We start from the raw sequence: 17,758 nt of genomic DNA, 5'->3' as shown, positions 1-17,758 counted from the left end.
ATGACCTGGGCCTCCAAGCTCTCAGTTCCTTCCTCTCCCACCAGTGCCCTTCCACCGACACACACATTCGTTTGGCTGAATCGGTCCTCACCCTCAACAATTTCTCCTTCCAATTCTCCCACGTCCTCCAGGCGAAAGGGGTACCATGGGCACCAGCATGGGCCTCAGCTATGCCTGTCTCTTTGTCGGTTACATAGAACAGTCCATCTTCCGGAGTTAGATCGGCACGGCACCACACCGCACCTCTTCTTCCGCTACGCTGATGACTGCATCAGTGCCACCTTGTGCTCCCACGAGAAGGTCGAACAGTTCATCACTTCCACAAGCACATTCCACCCTGACCTCAAATTCACCTGGACCATCTCTGACAGCTCCCTCCTCTTCCTGGACCTCTTCATTCTCCGTCCATGAAGACCGACTCAACACTGACATTTTCTTTTACAAACCCACCGACTCCCGCAGCTACCTGAATTACACCTCCTCCCACCCTACCTTCTGCAAAAATGCTATCTCATATTCCCAATTCCTCAGCCTCTGCCTCCGTCGCATCTGCTCCCAGGAGGACCAGTTCCACCACAGAACATACCAAATGGCCGCCTCCTTTAAAGACTGAGATCTCCCCTCCCACATGGTTGAAGAAGCCCTCCAGTGCATCTCACCCATATCCTGCACTTCCGTCCTCGAACCCCACCCCTCCAACCCCCTCCCCTGCGGCCCCCCACCCCCCCCGGTCCTCGCCTTCCACACCTCCGCATAAATCCCATCACCTGCCGACATTTCCATCACCTACAAATGGACCCCATCACCAGGGATAGATTTCCCTCCCCACCCGTATCTGCTTTCTGCAAAGACTATTCCCTCTGCGATACCTGGTCAGGTCCACGCCCCCTAACAAGCCACCCTCCCCTCCTGGCACCTTTCCTTACCACTCCAGAAATTGCAAAACCTGTGTCCACATCTCCACCCCACCCCAAAACCCCCCCGCCACCCAACACACCAAGGAGCTTACCGCATCATTCAAAGTCTCACCTGCACTTCCACACATCATTTATTGTATCCGTTGCTCCTGATGCAGTCTCCTCTACATTGGGGAGACTGGACACCTTCTTGCACAGCGTCTTAAAGAACATCTCTGGGACACCCGCACCAATCAGCCCCACCACCTGGTGGCCAAACATTTCAATGCCCCCTCCCACTCTGCCGAGGACATGCAGGTCCTGGGCCACCTCCATTGCCACTCCCTCACCACCTGACGGCTGGAGGAAGAATGCCTAATCTTCTGCGTTGGGACCCTTCAATCCCAGGGCATCAATGTGTACTTCACCAGTTTCCTCAATTCCCCTCCCCCCACTTTACCCCAGTTCCAACCTTCGAGCTCAGCACAGTCCTCATGACCTGTCCCACCTGCCAATCTTCCTTCCCACCTATCCGCTGCACCTTCCTCTCCGACCTATCACCTTTACTCCCACCTTCATCCACCTTTTTTTCAGCATTTTTTTTTCAGCATTAATCTTGTGACTTTGCTGTTGTGTATTTTGCCCGAAATATATAAGGTAAAACCATGAAATTGTATGGTATTAGTGGGAATTGATATGTTGGTATGACAGTTTTAATAAATGAACACTTTATAATTTCTTCTGACTGCTAAAACTATTGCTATATTAACTGCAAATAAGTTTCTTGCAATCTTTTTCAAGTTTTTATGTACAATGACTAGCTGATAGTTTGAGTCACAGTAGAAGTGGTGTTTAAGATGGTCGCTAATTTTGTGCAGCTAGATGGAACTAGTGTGTATAAATATTTCTTTGGTGCATTACCTTGAAACCAGCATAAAGTTTAAACTAACTGTAACTTGTGTCATTTTAATGTTATTTGTGTGACTTTCTTAAAAAAAAACGCTGATCAACATGCATGTTTCTATTCAGTGTACGAAGAGCAGTTGATGTCTTTTGGAAACTGCCATACCGTGCTAAAAAGTTTACATTGTTTGGCATACAGCCAATGACCTTGCATGTTGATGTTTGTGAAGAGAAAGCAAAAATTGGGTATGTGTCAAGGTTGCAAAATGTTAATTAACCTACACATCTTTAGATATGTTTAAGATCAGCTTTGATATTACAGTAAAAATCCACACCCAAAAATTACACGTGTTGCAAATCAATTGTCATAACCTGTTAATGTGTGCATTTAAGTTTTTTTTTAAAGCCAACACCAATGATCAATATCAAAATATGCTTCTAATTTGCAAATATTAATGCTTCATTTTATTTAGCTTGTGATTTGCTTGATGGGCTGACCTTGACTGCTGGAAGATGGTTAAAATTGTTAATGATTCACTTGGCTTGGGGCTTTAAGGTCACTGCCAAAATCTCTGGAGAAAAGTGTTTGAGGGGGTTCCTGATTTGCCAACAGTCCACGATCAAAAGAATTCTCTCCCAATCCTACTCTATTTGGGATATAGATTCATACATTAGAAAATGGAATTAAAAAGCTAAGGTTATTGTGCAGTTTAGGAGTCAACTACATGGTGTTAGTCACTTGGGAAGCAGTGGAAAAGCAAGTTCCATGCAAAAGATTACTGCCGGATCTCACCTCCACTCCTTGGAAGTGAGGTTGAGTTCTGATTTTGAATACTTGTGCCAGAATTTAATCCACGTAAGGAAATATATTTCTTTTCCAAAAGATTATAGTGGATCTAATATAAGTGAAACTGAATTTCAATTTTTAAAATGCATGCTGCCATAATTTGATTGCTGAATGCACTTATGATATAAATTTAACATTTCTGGGAGACAGCAATTCCTAAAATGAAGTATCTTTCAATACTGCAGAATAATCTCCAAAATGTTTTGAACCTTCTCAAGAATCTATATGCTGATGCGGACTTGTTACTGAAATGTTTTCACAAATATTTTACGTTTTATTCTGAAAAGCATAACATGAAATAACACTCAACTTTGTAATGGGTTTAAAACATTTTCTTAATTCAAAATAGAGGAAGGAAAAAGTTATAATCTTGTTCTGTTACTAAATATGCAAATTGCATTTTCTTTTGCGACTTTACAGCCCAGCAGTAAGATGGGACAGTGCCGCAATACAGTATTTCCAAAAAATGTCCCGAGGTAAGGTTATTTACTTTTTCACTTCAGCTGGTTTTTAATGCAGAATGACTGTCACAATGTGGGTTCAATTCACATGCCAGCAAAGATTACCATGAAGACTCTGTCTTCTCAACCTTTCCCCTCACCTGAGGTGTAATGACTTCGTAGTTAAGATCACCACGAGTTGTCTTTCTGTAATGAGTGTGCAGTCCTATGGTCCTCTTGGGCAGGCATTTATCATTTTTAAAATTTTGATTGTACATGGAGAGTCTTAGATGAATGGAGCTGGTATTATAACTTAGTATTCAGACTCAAGCTGGTGATTTGTGTTTGTATCATGTTTTAAGTAGTACTACAGAATGTCCTTTGTACCAAATCTCATAGCTTTGTGAACAAAGTAAGTTTTCTTTTTTTTTTAAACCTTTTGAATGTATAATAGTTAGCATCTTAGTCAGAAGCCCAAAGGTCCTGAGTGTGATAGTAATTTTAAAGCTTTTGGTTTTAGAGCTGCGATGCATTGTATGATGTAATTAGTTTAAATCATGATTGTTGCTTTACATATGGGAATTTATTTATTGTCTGTAACAGAATCTGATGTTGCTGAAGCAAAATTACAAAGTGTGACTGGGGATACCTTTGCAGTTCAATTATACCTCTCGCTAAATGATGAAAAGGTAAATTGTTTTAGTATAAATGGTTATGCATTAAAAAAATTAAAAGACCAGTTTATTATCTGTATTTTTTTATGGTCTCCTTTGAATTGATGCAATGAGATTGCTCTTGGGACTTATAATCCTGCTTGTTTATATCTGATCCATTGATATCAATAAAATTTACTGGCTTTTTGCAGGGGACATTTTACGTGAGAAACTCCAAGAGTGTACTGCCAGTCCAAAGACTGTGTGTGAAATAGGGACTGTGTTCCTGAAAGCATGAGAGTCTGTACTTGACAGTCCATGGGACAGGGTCAAGAAAAATTCATTTATCTTCACTTAAAAGAAGCAGAGTCTCCAGAAGGGCTTGTAGGAGTTTGGTCCAAAGAGAAAACTGCAGATGTCAGTAATGTTGGTGCATACTTGAAAGATGGATAATTTCAGTCTGGAGCAGTCAACAAGAATTGTGAAGTTTTTAATTGGGAAACTCCCGATTTTTAAATTGAAGCGAACAGCCCAGGCAAAAAGAATTTTTCTGCTTATGCTATTCAAAAGGCTTGCTATTATTAATACATTTTAAGCAGCACCTTTGTAATTGGTGTCTATTGAGATGGTGAACTGTTGATGCCGACAGAACAAGCTGTCCAGAGTCAGTATACAGACTGTTTAAATATTAAGAACTACATCTCAACTGAAGAGTGTTTGCATACTACATCTCAAACTAAGAGCTACAGCTCAACAGTATTTGCACAATATTTTATTTCTGATGAAGGGCTTTTGCCTGAAACCTCAATTTTCCTGCTCCTCAAATCCTGCCTGACCTGCTGTGCTTTTCCAGCACCACACTCATCTTGACACTGATCTCCAGCATCTGCAGTACTCACTTTTGCCTACTTTTCTTTGTTCAGTATTGTTTTTTTCAATAGAGGTTTTTTTCAAGAGTTATTTTAAGTACACTAAACTTTACATAAATATACATAAAATAAATGCTTTCACTTTCAAAACCATTGGGATTAGGAAAGGGAAAGTTACAAAATCCATATAATTTAGGCAAAACATTTTGCAGAATTGGAGAACCTATTATTTCTGTACAATGTAGACTATTGCCCTGTAAAGCCAAGTGTGATGGGCCTAAACTATTTAAATGAGGCTGCCTCAGTGTAGGATTTAATGACTGCAGCTTAAAAGCGCCTGTAATTGAGTACATAACATTAGGGCGAATGTTGATAAGTCTGTCTAATATATTGTGAAAACAGATCATTTTGGAATTAGGTTTGTAAGTGCAGTGATCCTCATCTTCACTAAATAAAAGTCAGATATTCACACTGGATAGTTAAACACAGAATTGATTCAATCTATTTTTTATATTATGCATATATAATTTCACAACAGAATGAAAACTATATCCCTTTGGAGTGAAAGATTCTCTGCAACCCCCTGCATTTATTTCTTAAAATAGATTTTATTGATATAATTTAAAATTTGATTTTAGATTTACTTTTGAGAACAGAGATCATTGAAGCGGTGATGTGACATGGCATTACCTATATTCATGCAGGTGAAGTTAAAAGTCAAGATAATAGAAGTAGTCCAGTTCCCATGAGAGAGTTCCACTGGTAGAGAGTAGCAAATACGTCGTGATAGTTGGTGAATGGAAAATACTAACGAGAGACTCTGGATTCAAGGACGTTTTCAAGATACCAGTCTGTAACTAGTGAAGTGTCACAGGGATTGGTGCTGGTACCACAATTATTGACAATATATATCAATGATTTAGGTGAGGGAATTGAATGTATTATTCCCAGATTTGTGGATGATGCAAAAATTTGTAGGAATGCAAGTGGTGAGTGTGACAGTCTGCAGATATAAACCAATGAGTAAGTGGGCAAACACTTTGCAGTTGAAATATAATTTGGAAAAATGTACTTTGGCAGGAAGACTTGTTCAATATTATTTAAATGGAGACTTAATATTTGTGGACAAGATGTTAATCTTCCTTTTTATAGGTGTGTCTGAATGATGATTTGGTAGCGAAATTCTTTGCATGTTACGTTTCACCCAAAAGTATGGTGAAAAGTCTGAATTCTTCATCAGAAATCACTTCAGCACTATGTCAGAAGAAGGAAGCACCTGTTAAGAAGAATGTAGGCCACGCAGCATTGGCTCTTTGGTCTGAGACAGTGCAAGGAAATGTTCGTACAACATTAAACCAAGGTAGGAAATTGCTCTTGACTGGTCTCTTCTTTTGTTGATTTACAAACCTTCTGACTTCATTCCAGAAGTTTGAAATTATTTCCATTATTATTTAACTTAAGGCATTTGTAAATGCTGTTTTTCTCAAAGTCTTAAATCTGTTTTTTTGTATGTCCTCTTGCAATTGATTTGCTATCATTCTCACCTCTGCCAAGCATATGTTACGGCTTTGGCAAATTTTGGAATTTTAGTCTGTATTCTATTACCCATATCCCCCACCCTCCCAATATTTGAATATGCCTTTATAATATGCCGGGGAGTTATTCCTCTGTGTTCTCCCCAATATTTATTGGTAATAAAGTGGTTGAGGACACCAAGTAATTGCAAGTATTTTTAGGTTTTGGGGCTCTATGTCATGTTTACTTATTGTTACTTAAATATATTTGAACTGTCTCTGTAGGTCCTGCTGTCCAAAAGTTAGTTACTCAATGTCTACAATCCCAAGAAAGAGTATTCAGCGAAAATATAAATAAACAATACACCAAGACAGCTGTATCGTTATCCAACAGAAAATCAACAGAGTCACTCGCAAGCTTTTCCTTCTGTTCTTCGGAAAAAGAATTAGATTGCAAGAGAGCAAGGTATGTGTATGCTTTATTCAATTCAGCTTTCTTGCTGTGAAGGATAATTATTTAACAGTTTTGCAGTCCATTAGAAATGTATATTCTTCACCCAGTTCTACTTAAAGCAGAAGACAAGAATCAGGATAATATCTAACTTTGAGCATAACTGTATACTTTACTGTCTAGTTTAACTTTTAATGTTCTGTACTATTTTTAAATGTGATAAATTTGCATCAGTATGAAGTGGGGAAATTAATTTGCATACCTTTTATTAATTTTACTATCACAGATCTGTTCAGAATAAATGAAATGGTATGTTTTCAATTACTATAAATGTTGATGATACCTATCACCATCTCTATGCTAGTTTGCTTGATTCCATAAGATTATATTCCACGTGTGAAACTTCTGCAGCTGAACTTTAGATATATGAAAATCATTTGCACATGATATGTTCAGGTTCTATCTTTAAGCTATACTAATCACAACTGATATTATCAGAGCTGAAAATGTGTTGCTGGAAGAGCGCAGCAGGTCAGGCAGCATCCAAGGAACAGGAGAATCGACAATTCGGGCATAAGCCCTTCTCCCCAATATTTATTGGTAATAAAGTGGTTGAGGACACCAAGTAATTGCAAGTATTTTTAGGTTTTGGGGCTCTATGATCTCCAGCATCTGTAGTCCTCACTTTTTCCTCGATGATGTTATGATCAGCCAACTTGGGTAAACTGAAATGTGGCTTAATAAAATATATCTCATTTTGGCAATAACAAAGTAGTGCATACCTGAAACAGAAGCACACCATGCTATAGATTTTGTTTTAACAATAAAACAGAAGTTTATTTTAACAAATGAAGGTAAATAGAATAAACTAAACTATATACTTAGCACACACATTCAAACATTTTTAAACACACAGTAAAAGATTAATACCACAGCACTCCTTCACAAATTGAAAAGAAATAAAAAAACAGCTTTCATATTGTATCCAAAAACGTGTAGTACCTAACAATACCACTTAACTGTTACTTCATATAGGTGGACCATTATGACTTTTGTTTTGTACTGTTTCCGCCTTAAGCACATTCCAAAGTATCTCTCTGTTCTCCACATCAAATTCTATCTCTTAATGTATATTTATCTTGTAAATTTCTCCCAAAGTTAATTGAAAAATTTTCATCATTTATTCAATCCAGTGCCCACCTGCCTAATATACTGTACTCCCTGTCATCCTGATATTATTTAATGTCCTCCTCACCAACTATTTGTCCCCATTTCTACTTGGCACGGTATGAATTTAGGTGCATTTGCTGCCATGTCTTGCTTACCTGTTCTCTGACAAGAAATTAAATAATATTCTCTTTTAAAATTCAGGTTTTATCCTCGTGATGAAATGAGAATGGACAGGGACACCTCCAAGGCGATGCAGGAATGTGATGAAATACCAGCTGCTAGAAGTTATGTATTTATTCCATTTATTATTAAGTAAATTGAAAATAAATTTTTTGGACTAAAAAGCCATTTTCCAGGATTAATACATGATAAAATCTCAACCTAATGTATATATTCTATCCAATTTATACTTTAAATGGAAGAGAATTCATTCTACAAGGATATAGTTCACCTTCATTTGAAATTTGCTATCTACTTTATGAACTACTAAGGAAATTTATCCATTAAGCAACTGAGTCATGAATAATCCTTAATCTGATCCTTGTACTGCGCTGAGCAGACTGGGACCACAGGAAAGCTGCATTAATTGGCTTCAGCATTTTGAATTTAGGAGGAAGAAAATTGGCTGGGGTTCTTGCTTCTGTAAGCTGTACAGCATTGTGCATGTGTTGACTGCGAAAGAATCAGAGTTGTATTAGGCTGTGTTTAAGTAGCCTGGCAACACTGACGTCAAATAGATAAATAATAATCATGTAGATAAAGTGAAGCAGGTATGAGATGCAAATTTAACAAAGAATCTGTATTCTTGGACAGCAAAATACATTTTGAGAGAGAAAGGGCAAACTGCCTTTTTTCACAGTCAAGCACCGCTCCATGGAAAATGATAGAAATTCTAAAACATTGCCTTTGTCTCATAAGATGATAGTCTGTAACTTGACCTATTTTGGGTTAAGCATCGCCTGGTGTGGCTTGAATCTCTGTCTGGCGTGGGTATCTCTGTTCCAGTTTTGATGCAGTCGCAGACACTGAGCTGAGAAGGTGTGCACTTGGCTGACCACTTTTGAATTTACATAATCTTGACTCCTTAATTTCCCCATTCATGACTAATTGCGTTCAATTTCTGTGTAACAGTAGTTATCCCTTAATAGCTTATTCCAGACAGTTATTGCTGCTGCTTTTCATGTGTAACATTTCTCTTTTTTGATTCTTTCAATCCATGAACAGTTATTAATGTTCTGAAGTCTATAATATCCCAGTCTGTTCTCTTGTGCACCATATGTTGGTATGTCTCACTGCTGTCTCAGATCTGGGAAGAAACGTGCTGGAAAAATTCAGATTGGGCAGTATCTATGGAGAAAAACCGTTAATTGTTCAGATTATTGTCCTTTATTCAGAATTTTCAACTCTTGAAGTGTGCTGAGGACGCAGACTTGATGGACTTAGAGTTTAGTGTTACAGGGCCACATTATCATAAGTGGAGATATGGCAACATACTGGCTCATCTGGTTTTCCAGATGCCAATGGCCAAACCAAACTCGATACAGGCATGAGGAATTTTGTTCATTCACTGCTAAAGGTGTTCTTTGATATGGAATGTGATGTCATCAGTACAGTGTACATCTCTGAGGACTTGGCACACTTCAATTTTGAAGCTCAGACAAGTAAGGCCTGCTTCCCATTAGTTCTGTGTTTAACCTCTGGAGATGTCTTATGACAGCACCCAAGTGATGAAAATGCCAGAACAGAATGTTGCTCAACTCTACCACTGAACTCAAATGGCTCCAGTGTTACTCCATTACTGCTGACCTTACTCGAATCTTGTTATGGAAAGCCAAGATCACATTGAATAGATTTTGGTGGGCAGCTAGTTTTCTGCAGTAGCTTGAATACACTGCATCTGCTCGTCCGTTCAAATGTCGTGTTCGAGATTGGAGCAATATAGAGTGATCGTCTTTGTTAATAATATTTATTTTCCAGCTGCCAAACTGAGAAGATAATGTAATTGTAGATCTTCCAGTTCTGAAACTATACTAGGATTTGGAGGAGATGCATACACTGGTTCTACAGTTGACTCTTTGCATCTTTTAATTTTGCTTAGAAGAAGTCTGGAAATCTGTTGTCCAGAAACATCAGTTGGCTGATTATCCCAAACATTCTCATAACATAATTTTAGTTCAGCACTTTGGGAATAAACCTGTATAGTATTTGATAAGTAAAACAAATTTGAATATCCCTTTTAAAATGCTTGACCATTTTTATGCTTCAGGTAACTTTTTCAGGTGTTTCCTGATTCTCATGGTGAGGCTATCCAATGTAATTCTATAATCCAAAGCTCAGTAATGACTTGGTCCCAAGCATTCCAGAGTGGAGGAGTTATAAATGCTACTGGGGAATATTCATGCAAATTGATAGCTGTGCTGAAGATTAAATATACTTTTTGAACTTTTGCAGCCGAAAGGTTGAATGGAGTTTTGGCATAAAGTTTTAGAGTAAATATATCTCTGCATCATTTTCATTTAAATGTGCCCATTGTAATCATTTGCACAATTATTTTCCAGACTTCTACAATTTCTAAATCCAGATCCATTGAACTCAAAAAACGAACTCGAACTTAATTTCCAACAGGTAATTTTTGATAAATTATCACAAGCTCATTCAAAAAGCTTCAGTTTCGTTGACTGACATTTATTGAAGTGATTGAGAAGCACAATGATTTTTTCATTGTCAATTATTTTCATTATTCAAAAATAATGATATGTAATTGTGGAAGGTTCATGATTCACATCTGTCTCTGAAAAGTATTTTTAAAAAAAATTCACGTAGAAACTTGTGACCCTTCGTCTCTGATTATCTTTTGTGATTTTGGCATAGTACAAATTGCTACTGTATAATAGTATGGTTCTTGTCATTTATTTTGTATCATGAAATGTTTGTTGAAAAAGTAGTTATGTGTTTGTGTTCTCCCATTAAATGTGTGCTTATTTAAAGTCATAGAGATATACAGCACGGAGACTCTTTGATCCAACGCATCCATGCCAACCAGATATCCTAAATCAATCTAGTCCCACATATCAGCATTTGGCCCATATCCCTCTAACCCTTGCTTTTCATACACCCATCTAGATTTCTTTTTAAATATTCTAATTGTACCAGCTTTGTCTTCCTCTGGCAGCTCATTACATACATGCACCACCCTCTGCATGAAAAAGTTACCCCTGAGGTTCCTTTTTATACCTACCCCTCTCCCCCTCAGCCTATGCCTCTAGTTTTGGACTCCCCCCACTCCTGGGAAAAGACCTTGTCTATTTACCTTATCCATGCTCCTCATTATTTTATAAATCTCTATAAGGTCACCCCTCAGCCTCTGACGCGCCAGGGAAAATGGCCCCAGTCTATTCAGCCTCTCCCTATAACTTAAACCCTCCAACCCTGGCAACATCCTTGTAAATCTTTGCTGAACCCTTTGAAGTTTCACAACATCCTTACTATTGCAAGGAAGACCAGAACTGCACACAGTATTCCAATCGTGATTGAACCATTGCCCTGTACAGCCATAACATGACCTCCCAACTCCTCTACTGAATGCACTGACCAATAAAGGCAAGCATTCCAAACACCACCTTCACTATCCTATCTACCTGTGACTCGATTTTCAAGGAGTTAGGAACCTGCACTCCAAGGTCTCTGTGCAGCAACACTCCCAGGACCTTACCATTAAGTGTATAAGTCCTGCTCTGATTTTTTTTCCATAACACAGCAATTCCCATTTATCTAAATTAAACACCATTGGCCCATCTGATCAATGTCATGTTGTATGCCGTGGTAATCTTCTTTGCCGTCCTCTACACCTCCAATTTTAGTGTCATCTACAAACTTAGTAACCATACCTCCTCCTATGTTCACATCCGAATCACTTATGTAAATGATGAAGCAACGGACCCAGCACTGATCGTTGTGGCGTACCGCTGGTCACATGCATCCAGTCTGAAAAACAACCTTCCACCACCACCCTCTGTCTTCGACCTTTGTGGCCATTTCTGTCTCCAAATAGCTAGTTCTCCCTGTATTTCATGTGGTCTAACCTTGCTAACCAGTCTACTATTGAGAAACCTTTTTGAATGCCTTAATGAACTCTGTATAGACCACGTCTGTAGCCCTATCCTCATCAATCCTTTTTTTTGTTTAGTTCTTCAAAAAACTCAATCAAGTTCATGAGACACAATTTCCCAAGCACAAAGCTGTGTTAACTATCCTTAATCAGTCCTTGTCTTTCCAAATACATAAAGGAAGTGAGAATTGCAGATGCTGGAGATCAGAGTCGAGTGTGTGGTGCTGGAAAACCACGGCAGGCTAGGCAGCATCCCAGGAGCAGGAGAATCGACGTTTTGGGCTTATGTCCAAAACGTCAGTTCTCCTGCTCCTTCTTTTCCAGCACCACAGTCTTTCCAAATACATGTAAATCTTCACCCTCCGAATTCCCTCCAATAATTGCCCACCACCAAAGTCAGGCTCACTGGTCTATAGTTTCCAGGCTTTTCCTAACCAACTGTCTTAAATAGTGGCCTATTTAGAGGGGTCCTATTCTCTCCCCAGTTGTCCTTTTGTCATTAATTTATTTGTGGAATCCCTTTGGATTATTCTTAACCACGTTTGCCAAAGTTATCTCATGTCCCCTTTTTGCCCTTCTGATTTCCCTCTAAGTATATTCCTACTGGTTTTATACTCTTATAGGAAATCACTTGATTTCTGCTGTCTGTACCTGACATATGCTTCCTTTTTGTTCTTGACCAAAACTTCAATTTCCGTAGTCATCCAAAATTCCTAAGCTACCAGCCTTGCCCTTCATCCTAACAGGTACATACTGTCTCTGGACTCTCTCTTTCACTTTTTGAAGGCATCCCATTTTTCAGCTGTCATTTTATCTGTGAACATCCACCCCCAATCAACTTGTGAAAGATCTTGCTTAATACCGTCAAAATTAGCCTTCCTCCAATTTAGAATTTCAACTTTTAGATTTGGTCTATCCTTTTCCATCACTATTTTAAATCTAATAGAATTATGGTCGATAGTCCCAAAGTGCTCCCCCACTGACACCTCAGTCACCTCCCCTGCCTTATTTCCCAAAAATAATTCTCAAGTTTTACACCTTCTCTGGTAGGTACATCCACATACTGAATCAGAAAATTTGTTTGGACACCCTTAAAAATTCCTCTCCATCTAAACCCTTAACACTAAGGCAGTCCCAGTCTGTGTTTGGAAAGTTAAAATCCCCTACCATAACCATCCGATTATTCTTAAAGGTAACTCAGAATTCCTTGCAAATTTGTTCCCCAATTTCCCACTAACTACTGGGGGGGTCTGTAGTACAATCACAATATGTTGATGATCCCTTTCTTATTTCTCAGTTTCACCCAAATAATGTCCATGGACTTATCCCCAGGAATATCCTGTCTGAATACAGCCATAATGTTATGCCATATCAAAAACATCACCCCACTTCTCTCTTGCCATCTTTTCAATCCTTTGTCTCGCATCTATACCCTGGAGCACTAAGCTGCCAGTCCCATCCATCCCTAAGTCACAGCTGTAGAATTGCTATGATATCCCAGTTCCATGTTCCTAATCATGCCCTAAGTTTATCTGCTTTATCTGTTAGGCTTCTTGCATTAAATTAATCTCTTATTTCATTAGACCTACCTTGTTCTCAACTTTGTTCCTGCCTGCCCTGTCTGTTTGATTTTCTCTTTTTCCCAGCTGTATCAGTCTCAGACTGATCACGTTCCTCACTATCTACTCTGGGTCTCCTCCCTCCCTCACACTACCTCCCTGCCCTCACTAGTTTAAATCCTCCTGACAAGCTGTAGCAAATCTCCTCACCAGTATATTAGCCCCCTTCCAGTTTAGATGCAATCCATCCCCCTTATGCATCTTTCCCACGAGAGATTTCAATGATCCAAAAATGTGCATCCTTCTCCCCTGCACCAGCTCCAGGTTCACGATAATGGTCCCAGGAATGAAAAGCTTAACATATGTGGAACGTTGGATTACTCTGGGTCAATACTCAGTGATGTTTCGAAGGCTGAGAGGGAATCTAATTGAACCTTACAGAATACTGAATGGCATGGAAAGAGTGGGTGTTGGGAAAATGTTTCCATTGGTAAGAGAGACTACGACCCATGGGCACAGCCTTTGAGTAAAGGGAAGACCTTTTAGAATGGAGATAAAGAGAAACTTCTTTAGCCAGAGAAGGGTGAATCTATGGAATTCATAGCCAGAGAAGACCGTGTAGGCCAGGTCATTGGGTATATTTAAGACTCAGATAGGGGATCAAGGATTACTGGGAAAATGGGGTTGATAACTTTATCAACCGTGATTAAACGGCAGAGCACGCTCTATGGGGTGAATGGCCTAATTTCTGCTCCTATGTCTTATGATCTCCTCAGCCATGCTTTCGTCTGCTCTGTCCTTCTATTCCTCCCCTCACCAGCTCATGGCACTGAGAGTAAACGAGATATTGAAACCCTCAAGAAGCAATTTTGTTAAATTCCTGCCGAACATCCTACTTTCTCTGCTTCAAATAGTGTCTTTTTCACTTCCTGTGTCATTAGTTCCAATATGTACAATGACTTCCTGCAGACTGAGAATAATCTGGATCCTCTCTGAGATATCTTTGATCCTGTCTGCAGGAAGGTAACACACCATTTTGATGTCTCACTGTCTGCCGCAGAATCATCTGCCTGTGTTTCTAACCAGAGAGTCCCCTATCACAATCGATTGCTTGAGACCTGGCGTACCCATCATTACATTAAAGCCAGTCTCTGTAGCAGAAACCTGGCTGTCAGTACTACGTTCCCCTGAGAATCCATCACCCACTACATTTTCCAAAACAGCATACTTGTTTGAGATGGGGATAGCCACATGAGATTCCTGCACTACCTGCTTCCTTCTCTGACCTTTCCTGGACATCACCATCTACCTGACTGTATCTTCAGTTTACCTCTCTACCTGCAACTGCCATCCATTACACCGACCACCCCCAGCTCCTGTAAATTCCTCATTGCCTCTAACTACCGTTTCAACTGATCCATATGATCTGACAGAATTCTCAACTAAACACACGTCCTATGGACATAATGGTCAGTAACATGGAAACTCTTCCTAATCTCCCAATTGCAACAGGAAGCACACCTCACTCTACTAAAGGACATCTTTGCAGCTTAGCAGTCTACAGACCCAGAAAATAGCACAGTCTTACTGCTCTAAAAACACCGCTTCAGACTAGCTTAGTACCCATGTTTTTATATTTGGGTTTAATCAAGAGACAGTTCTCAATAACAACATATAATCAAGAAAGGTCCCAATCCACTCCCTATTGTAGATTTACAAAAGAAAGCCAGTAAGGTTACACTTTAAAAGGCTACGTAGCTGCTCCCTGCTGTGAGCTCCACATGCAGGTTTCTCCAAAATCGGCTGTTGGTTTGTTTATTTTTCTAAGAACAAGCTCTGATGTCCAGAGATATTTGAAAACAGATAGCAAAGGCAGTAGCTGTGCAAGTCACTACTGATTCAGACAGCAGTGTAGCTTTCTTTCTCTGTTTGAATCACTGCCCAAGTGGTCACTACCCTTTGTCTGTCTTCCTCCTTTTTAAAGTGCCATTGTTAGCATTTTTTTTCTCTAGTTCCAAAACAATGCAACAGTATAAAACAGTAATTACTGCTCGAATTTGAGGAAATCAGCTCCAACACTGAAAATACCTTAAAAAAAAAATCAGCTTTTACAAACACATTTTTTCTGTTCTCCATCTTGGATTACCCAGAATCCTCAGTTTGATATCATGTAATTACAAGGGATGTGCAAAATATATTTAAATTACTAATAAACAGGGCATTATTTTGCAGGCAAAAAGAACATGTAAACATTGCGTTTGTTTCAACTCAACAAAACATGTGGCAGCCACTTTGATTTAATTTTCTCAGGACAATTCCTTGACTAATCAGAGACAATCTGCCTTGTTTAAAATTAAAATTAAAATGAAGCTTTATAGTTAACTATCAGTCATTGTTAACTGGTACATCCTCAATAGAAGTACCTCTACCAATTCCTCTCATACAGCATAAATGTTGTTTTTCCCTTTACTTTTGGTAATTATTGGGAAATGTCCTGAAGAATGCAAAAGGAAAAGTTTCAACAAAATGTGTAATTTTTTTCAGCAATATACAAAATATTTTTGCTTTCTTGAATCTATTAAAATCCTGGAGCTACTTGATCTTTCCTCTTAAAACATGTAAGTTAAAATAATTTTGTTTGTACTTGAATATCCAATGGTATGTTTACCTTCAACTGGTTTTCCGTTTAGCACGGTACAGTATTGGGATTGAAAGATCTGGAGGATTTACATTTTTTCCAGTTTTTAACCGAGTTCTAGGAAATGTGATGCTGGCTTTGATGCTTTGACCTGTTCAGCCTTCACTGTCTATCTGGATTTATGTTTTGCTTTGGAGAAATCGGGTGCTTTGATTAAGCTGCCAGTTACTTCAGTGAGGTGCTGTCCACCTGATCCCCTTAACTGTCAAGTTACCAGTGAGCAGTCTGATTAATATAGGAAGTTTTGTTTCAGAGAAAGGAGGCCCAATAGCTATAAAAGATCAGAAGGTATGGATACTTTTTCCACCATCTAACAAATGTGCAGCAGATTAAAAATTAATCTTCAAGTGTAATAAAGCTAGGAATGAGAAAGTATAGTTGAAGAAATATTTGATACAGTAGCATGCCATGGAGTCAAATTCCATGGGATCTGCCTACAAATTATTGTTGTAGAAGCTTTGTGATAGCTGAGAGGCCTGATAAATGTATTTCTCCATAAGCTAATATGCCTACAAATGTAAAAGCAACAGATTCCAATGTTGAAGGAAAACAAAGTACATTAGGCTGTAGGTCTGATCGCCGAGCTGGTAGATTTGTTCTCAGACGTTTCGTCACCATGCAAGGTAACATCATCAGATAGCATCCGATGAAGCGCTGGTGTTCTGTCCTGCTTGCTATTTATCTGTCTCGGTATGTTGTAGTGAGTGATACCACTATCTGTTCTTTTTCTCAGAAGTTGGTAAATGGGATCCAAATCAATATATTTGTTAATGGAGTTCCGGTTTAAATGCCAGGCCTTTTGGAATTCTCGTACATGTCTTTGTTTCGCCTGTCCCAGGATCGATATATTGTTTCAGTCGAATTGGTGTCCCTCGTCATCTGTGTGTATGGATACTAGTGATGGTGGTTGTGGCTGGTTGGTGCTCATTAATCCTGGTGGCTAGTTTCCTTCCCATCTGTCCAATGTAATGTTTGCAGCAATCTTTGTTGGGTATTTTGTATACAACGTCCATTCTGCTGGTTGCTGGAACAGGGCACTTTTAAATTCATCAGAAGCTGTTTCAGTGTGGTGGTAGTTTTGAGGACTACCTTGCTGCCTAGGGGCTGGAGTAGTGTGGTCGTCATCTCTGCGATGTCGTTAATGTATGGCACGGTGGTGTAAATATATGGCTTGCTTGTAAATATGTACCTGGCTGCGACTGTAAATATACTTGGCATTCGGAGGCCTTTGGGGATGCTCCGTTATCCGCGCGCGCAGAACGAGATCACGTGGATCTCCGTTTCGCGGGCAAAATAAGGTCACGTGGGGTCGGACATCCAGGAACGTAAGGAGGCAGAGAATGGAGTCAGATCAACAGCCAATCAGAAGATCACTCCATTTCAGTGATTGCATGATGTTTTTTATTATATAAAAAGACTGGATCAACACAGAAGTGTGTGTATTTTTCCGAACTGACACACTGTATAGTTTGTCAGGGACAGAAAGGTTTAGACCCAGAGCTCTGTATGCTTTATCCACTTATTCCTAAAATAAATTAAAATTGTGAGACCGAATATCTTCTCCTATTGCTTCATTTAAAGAACACGCAGGACTTGGCTCACACATAGAAGAAAGTAAGTTGATAGATTGAGCCAAAGTCCGACAGTGGC

At 39.2% G+C, this 17,758-nt stretch overlaps 1 protein-coding gene across 1 annotated transcript in view; it reads left to right on the top strand.

Annotated features, from left to right (window-relative positions):
• Positions 1 to 17,758, top strand: part of tdrd12 (tudor domain containing 12) — a 145,632-nt gene that overhangs the window by 20,901 nt on the left and 106,973 nt on the right. The window contains exons 5-11 of the mRNA XM_043707523.1: positions 1,926 to 2,045; positions 3,067 to 3,122; positions 3,690 to 3,775; positions 5,761 to 5,968; positions 6,408 to 6,588; positions 7,945 to 8,055; positions 10,302 to 10,368. Coding sequence (XP_043563458.1) covers positions 1,926 to 2,045; positions 3,067 to 3,122; positions 3,690 to 3,775; positions 5,761 to 5,968; positions 6,408 to 6,588; positions 7,945 to 8,055; positions 10,302 to 10,368 — 829 coding nt within the window. The remainder of the gene's footprint in view (positions 1 to 1,925; positions 2,046 to 3,066; positions 3,123 to 3,689; positions 3,776 to 5,760; positions 5,969 to 6,407; positions 6,589 to 7,944; positions 8,056 to 10,301; positions 10,369 to 17,758) is intronic.

Source organism: Chiloscyllium plagiosum, chromosome 17 (genome assembly GCF_004010195.1).
Source record: "Chiloscyllium plagiosum isolate BGI_BamShark_2017 chromosome 17, ASM401019v2, whole genome shotgun sequence".
In the NCBI taxonomy this organism is placed as follows: Eukaryota; Metazoa; Chordata; class Chondrichthyes; order Orectolobiformes; family Hemiscylliidae; genus Chiloscyllium; species Chiloscyllium plagiosum.
This window is presented reverse-complemented; position numbering and strand designations above follow the sequence as displayed.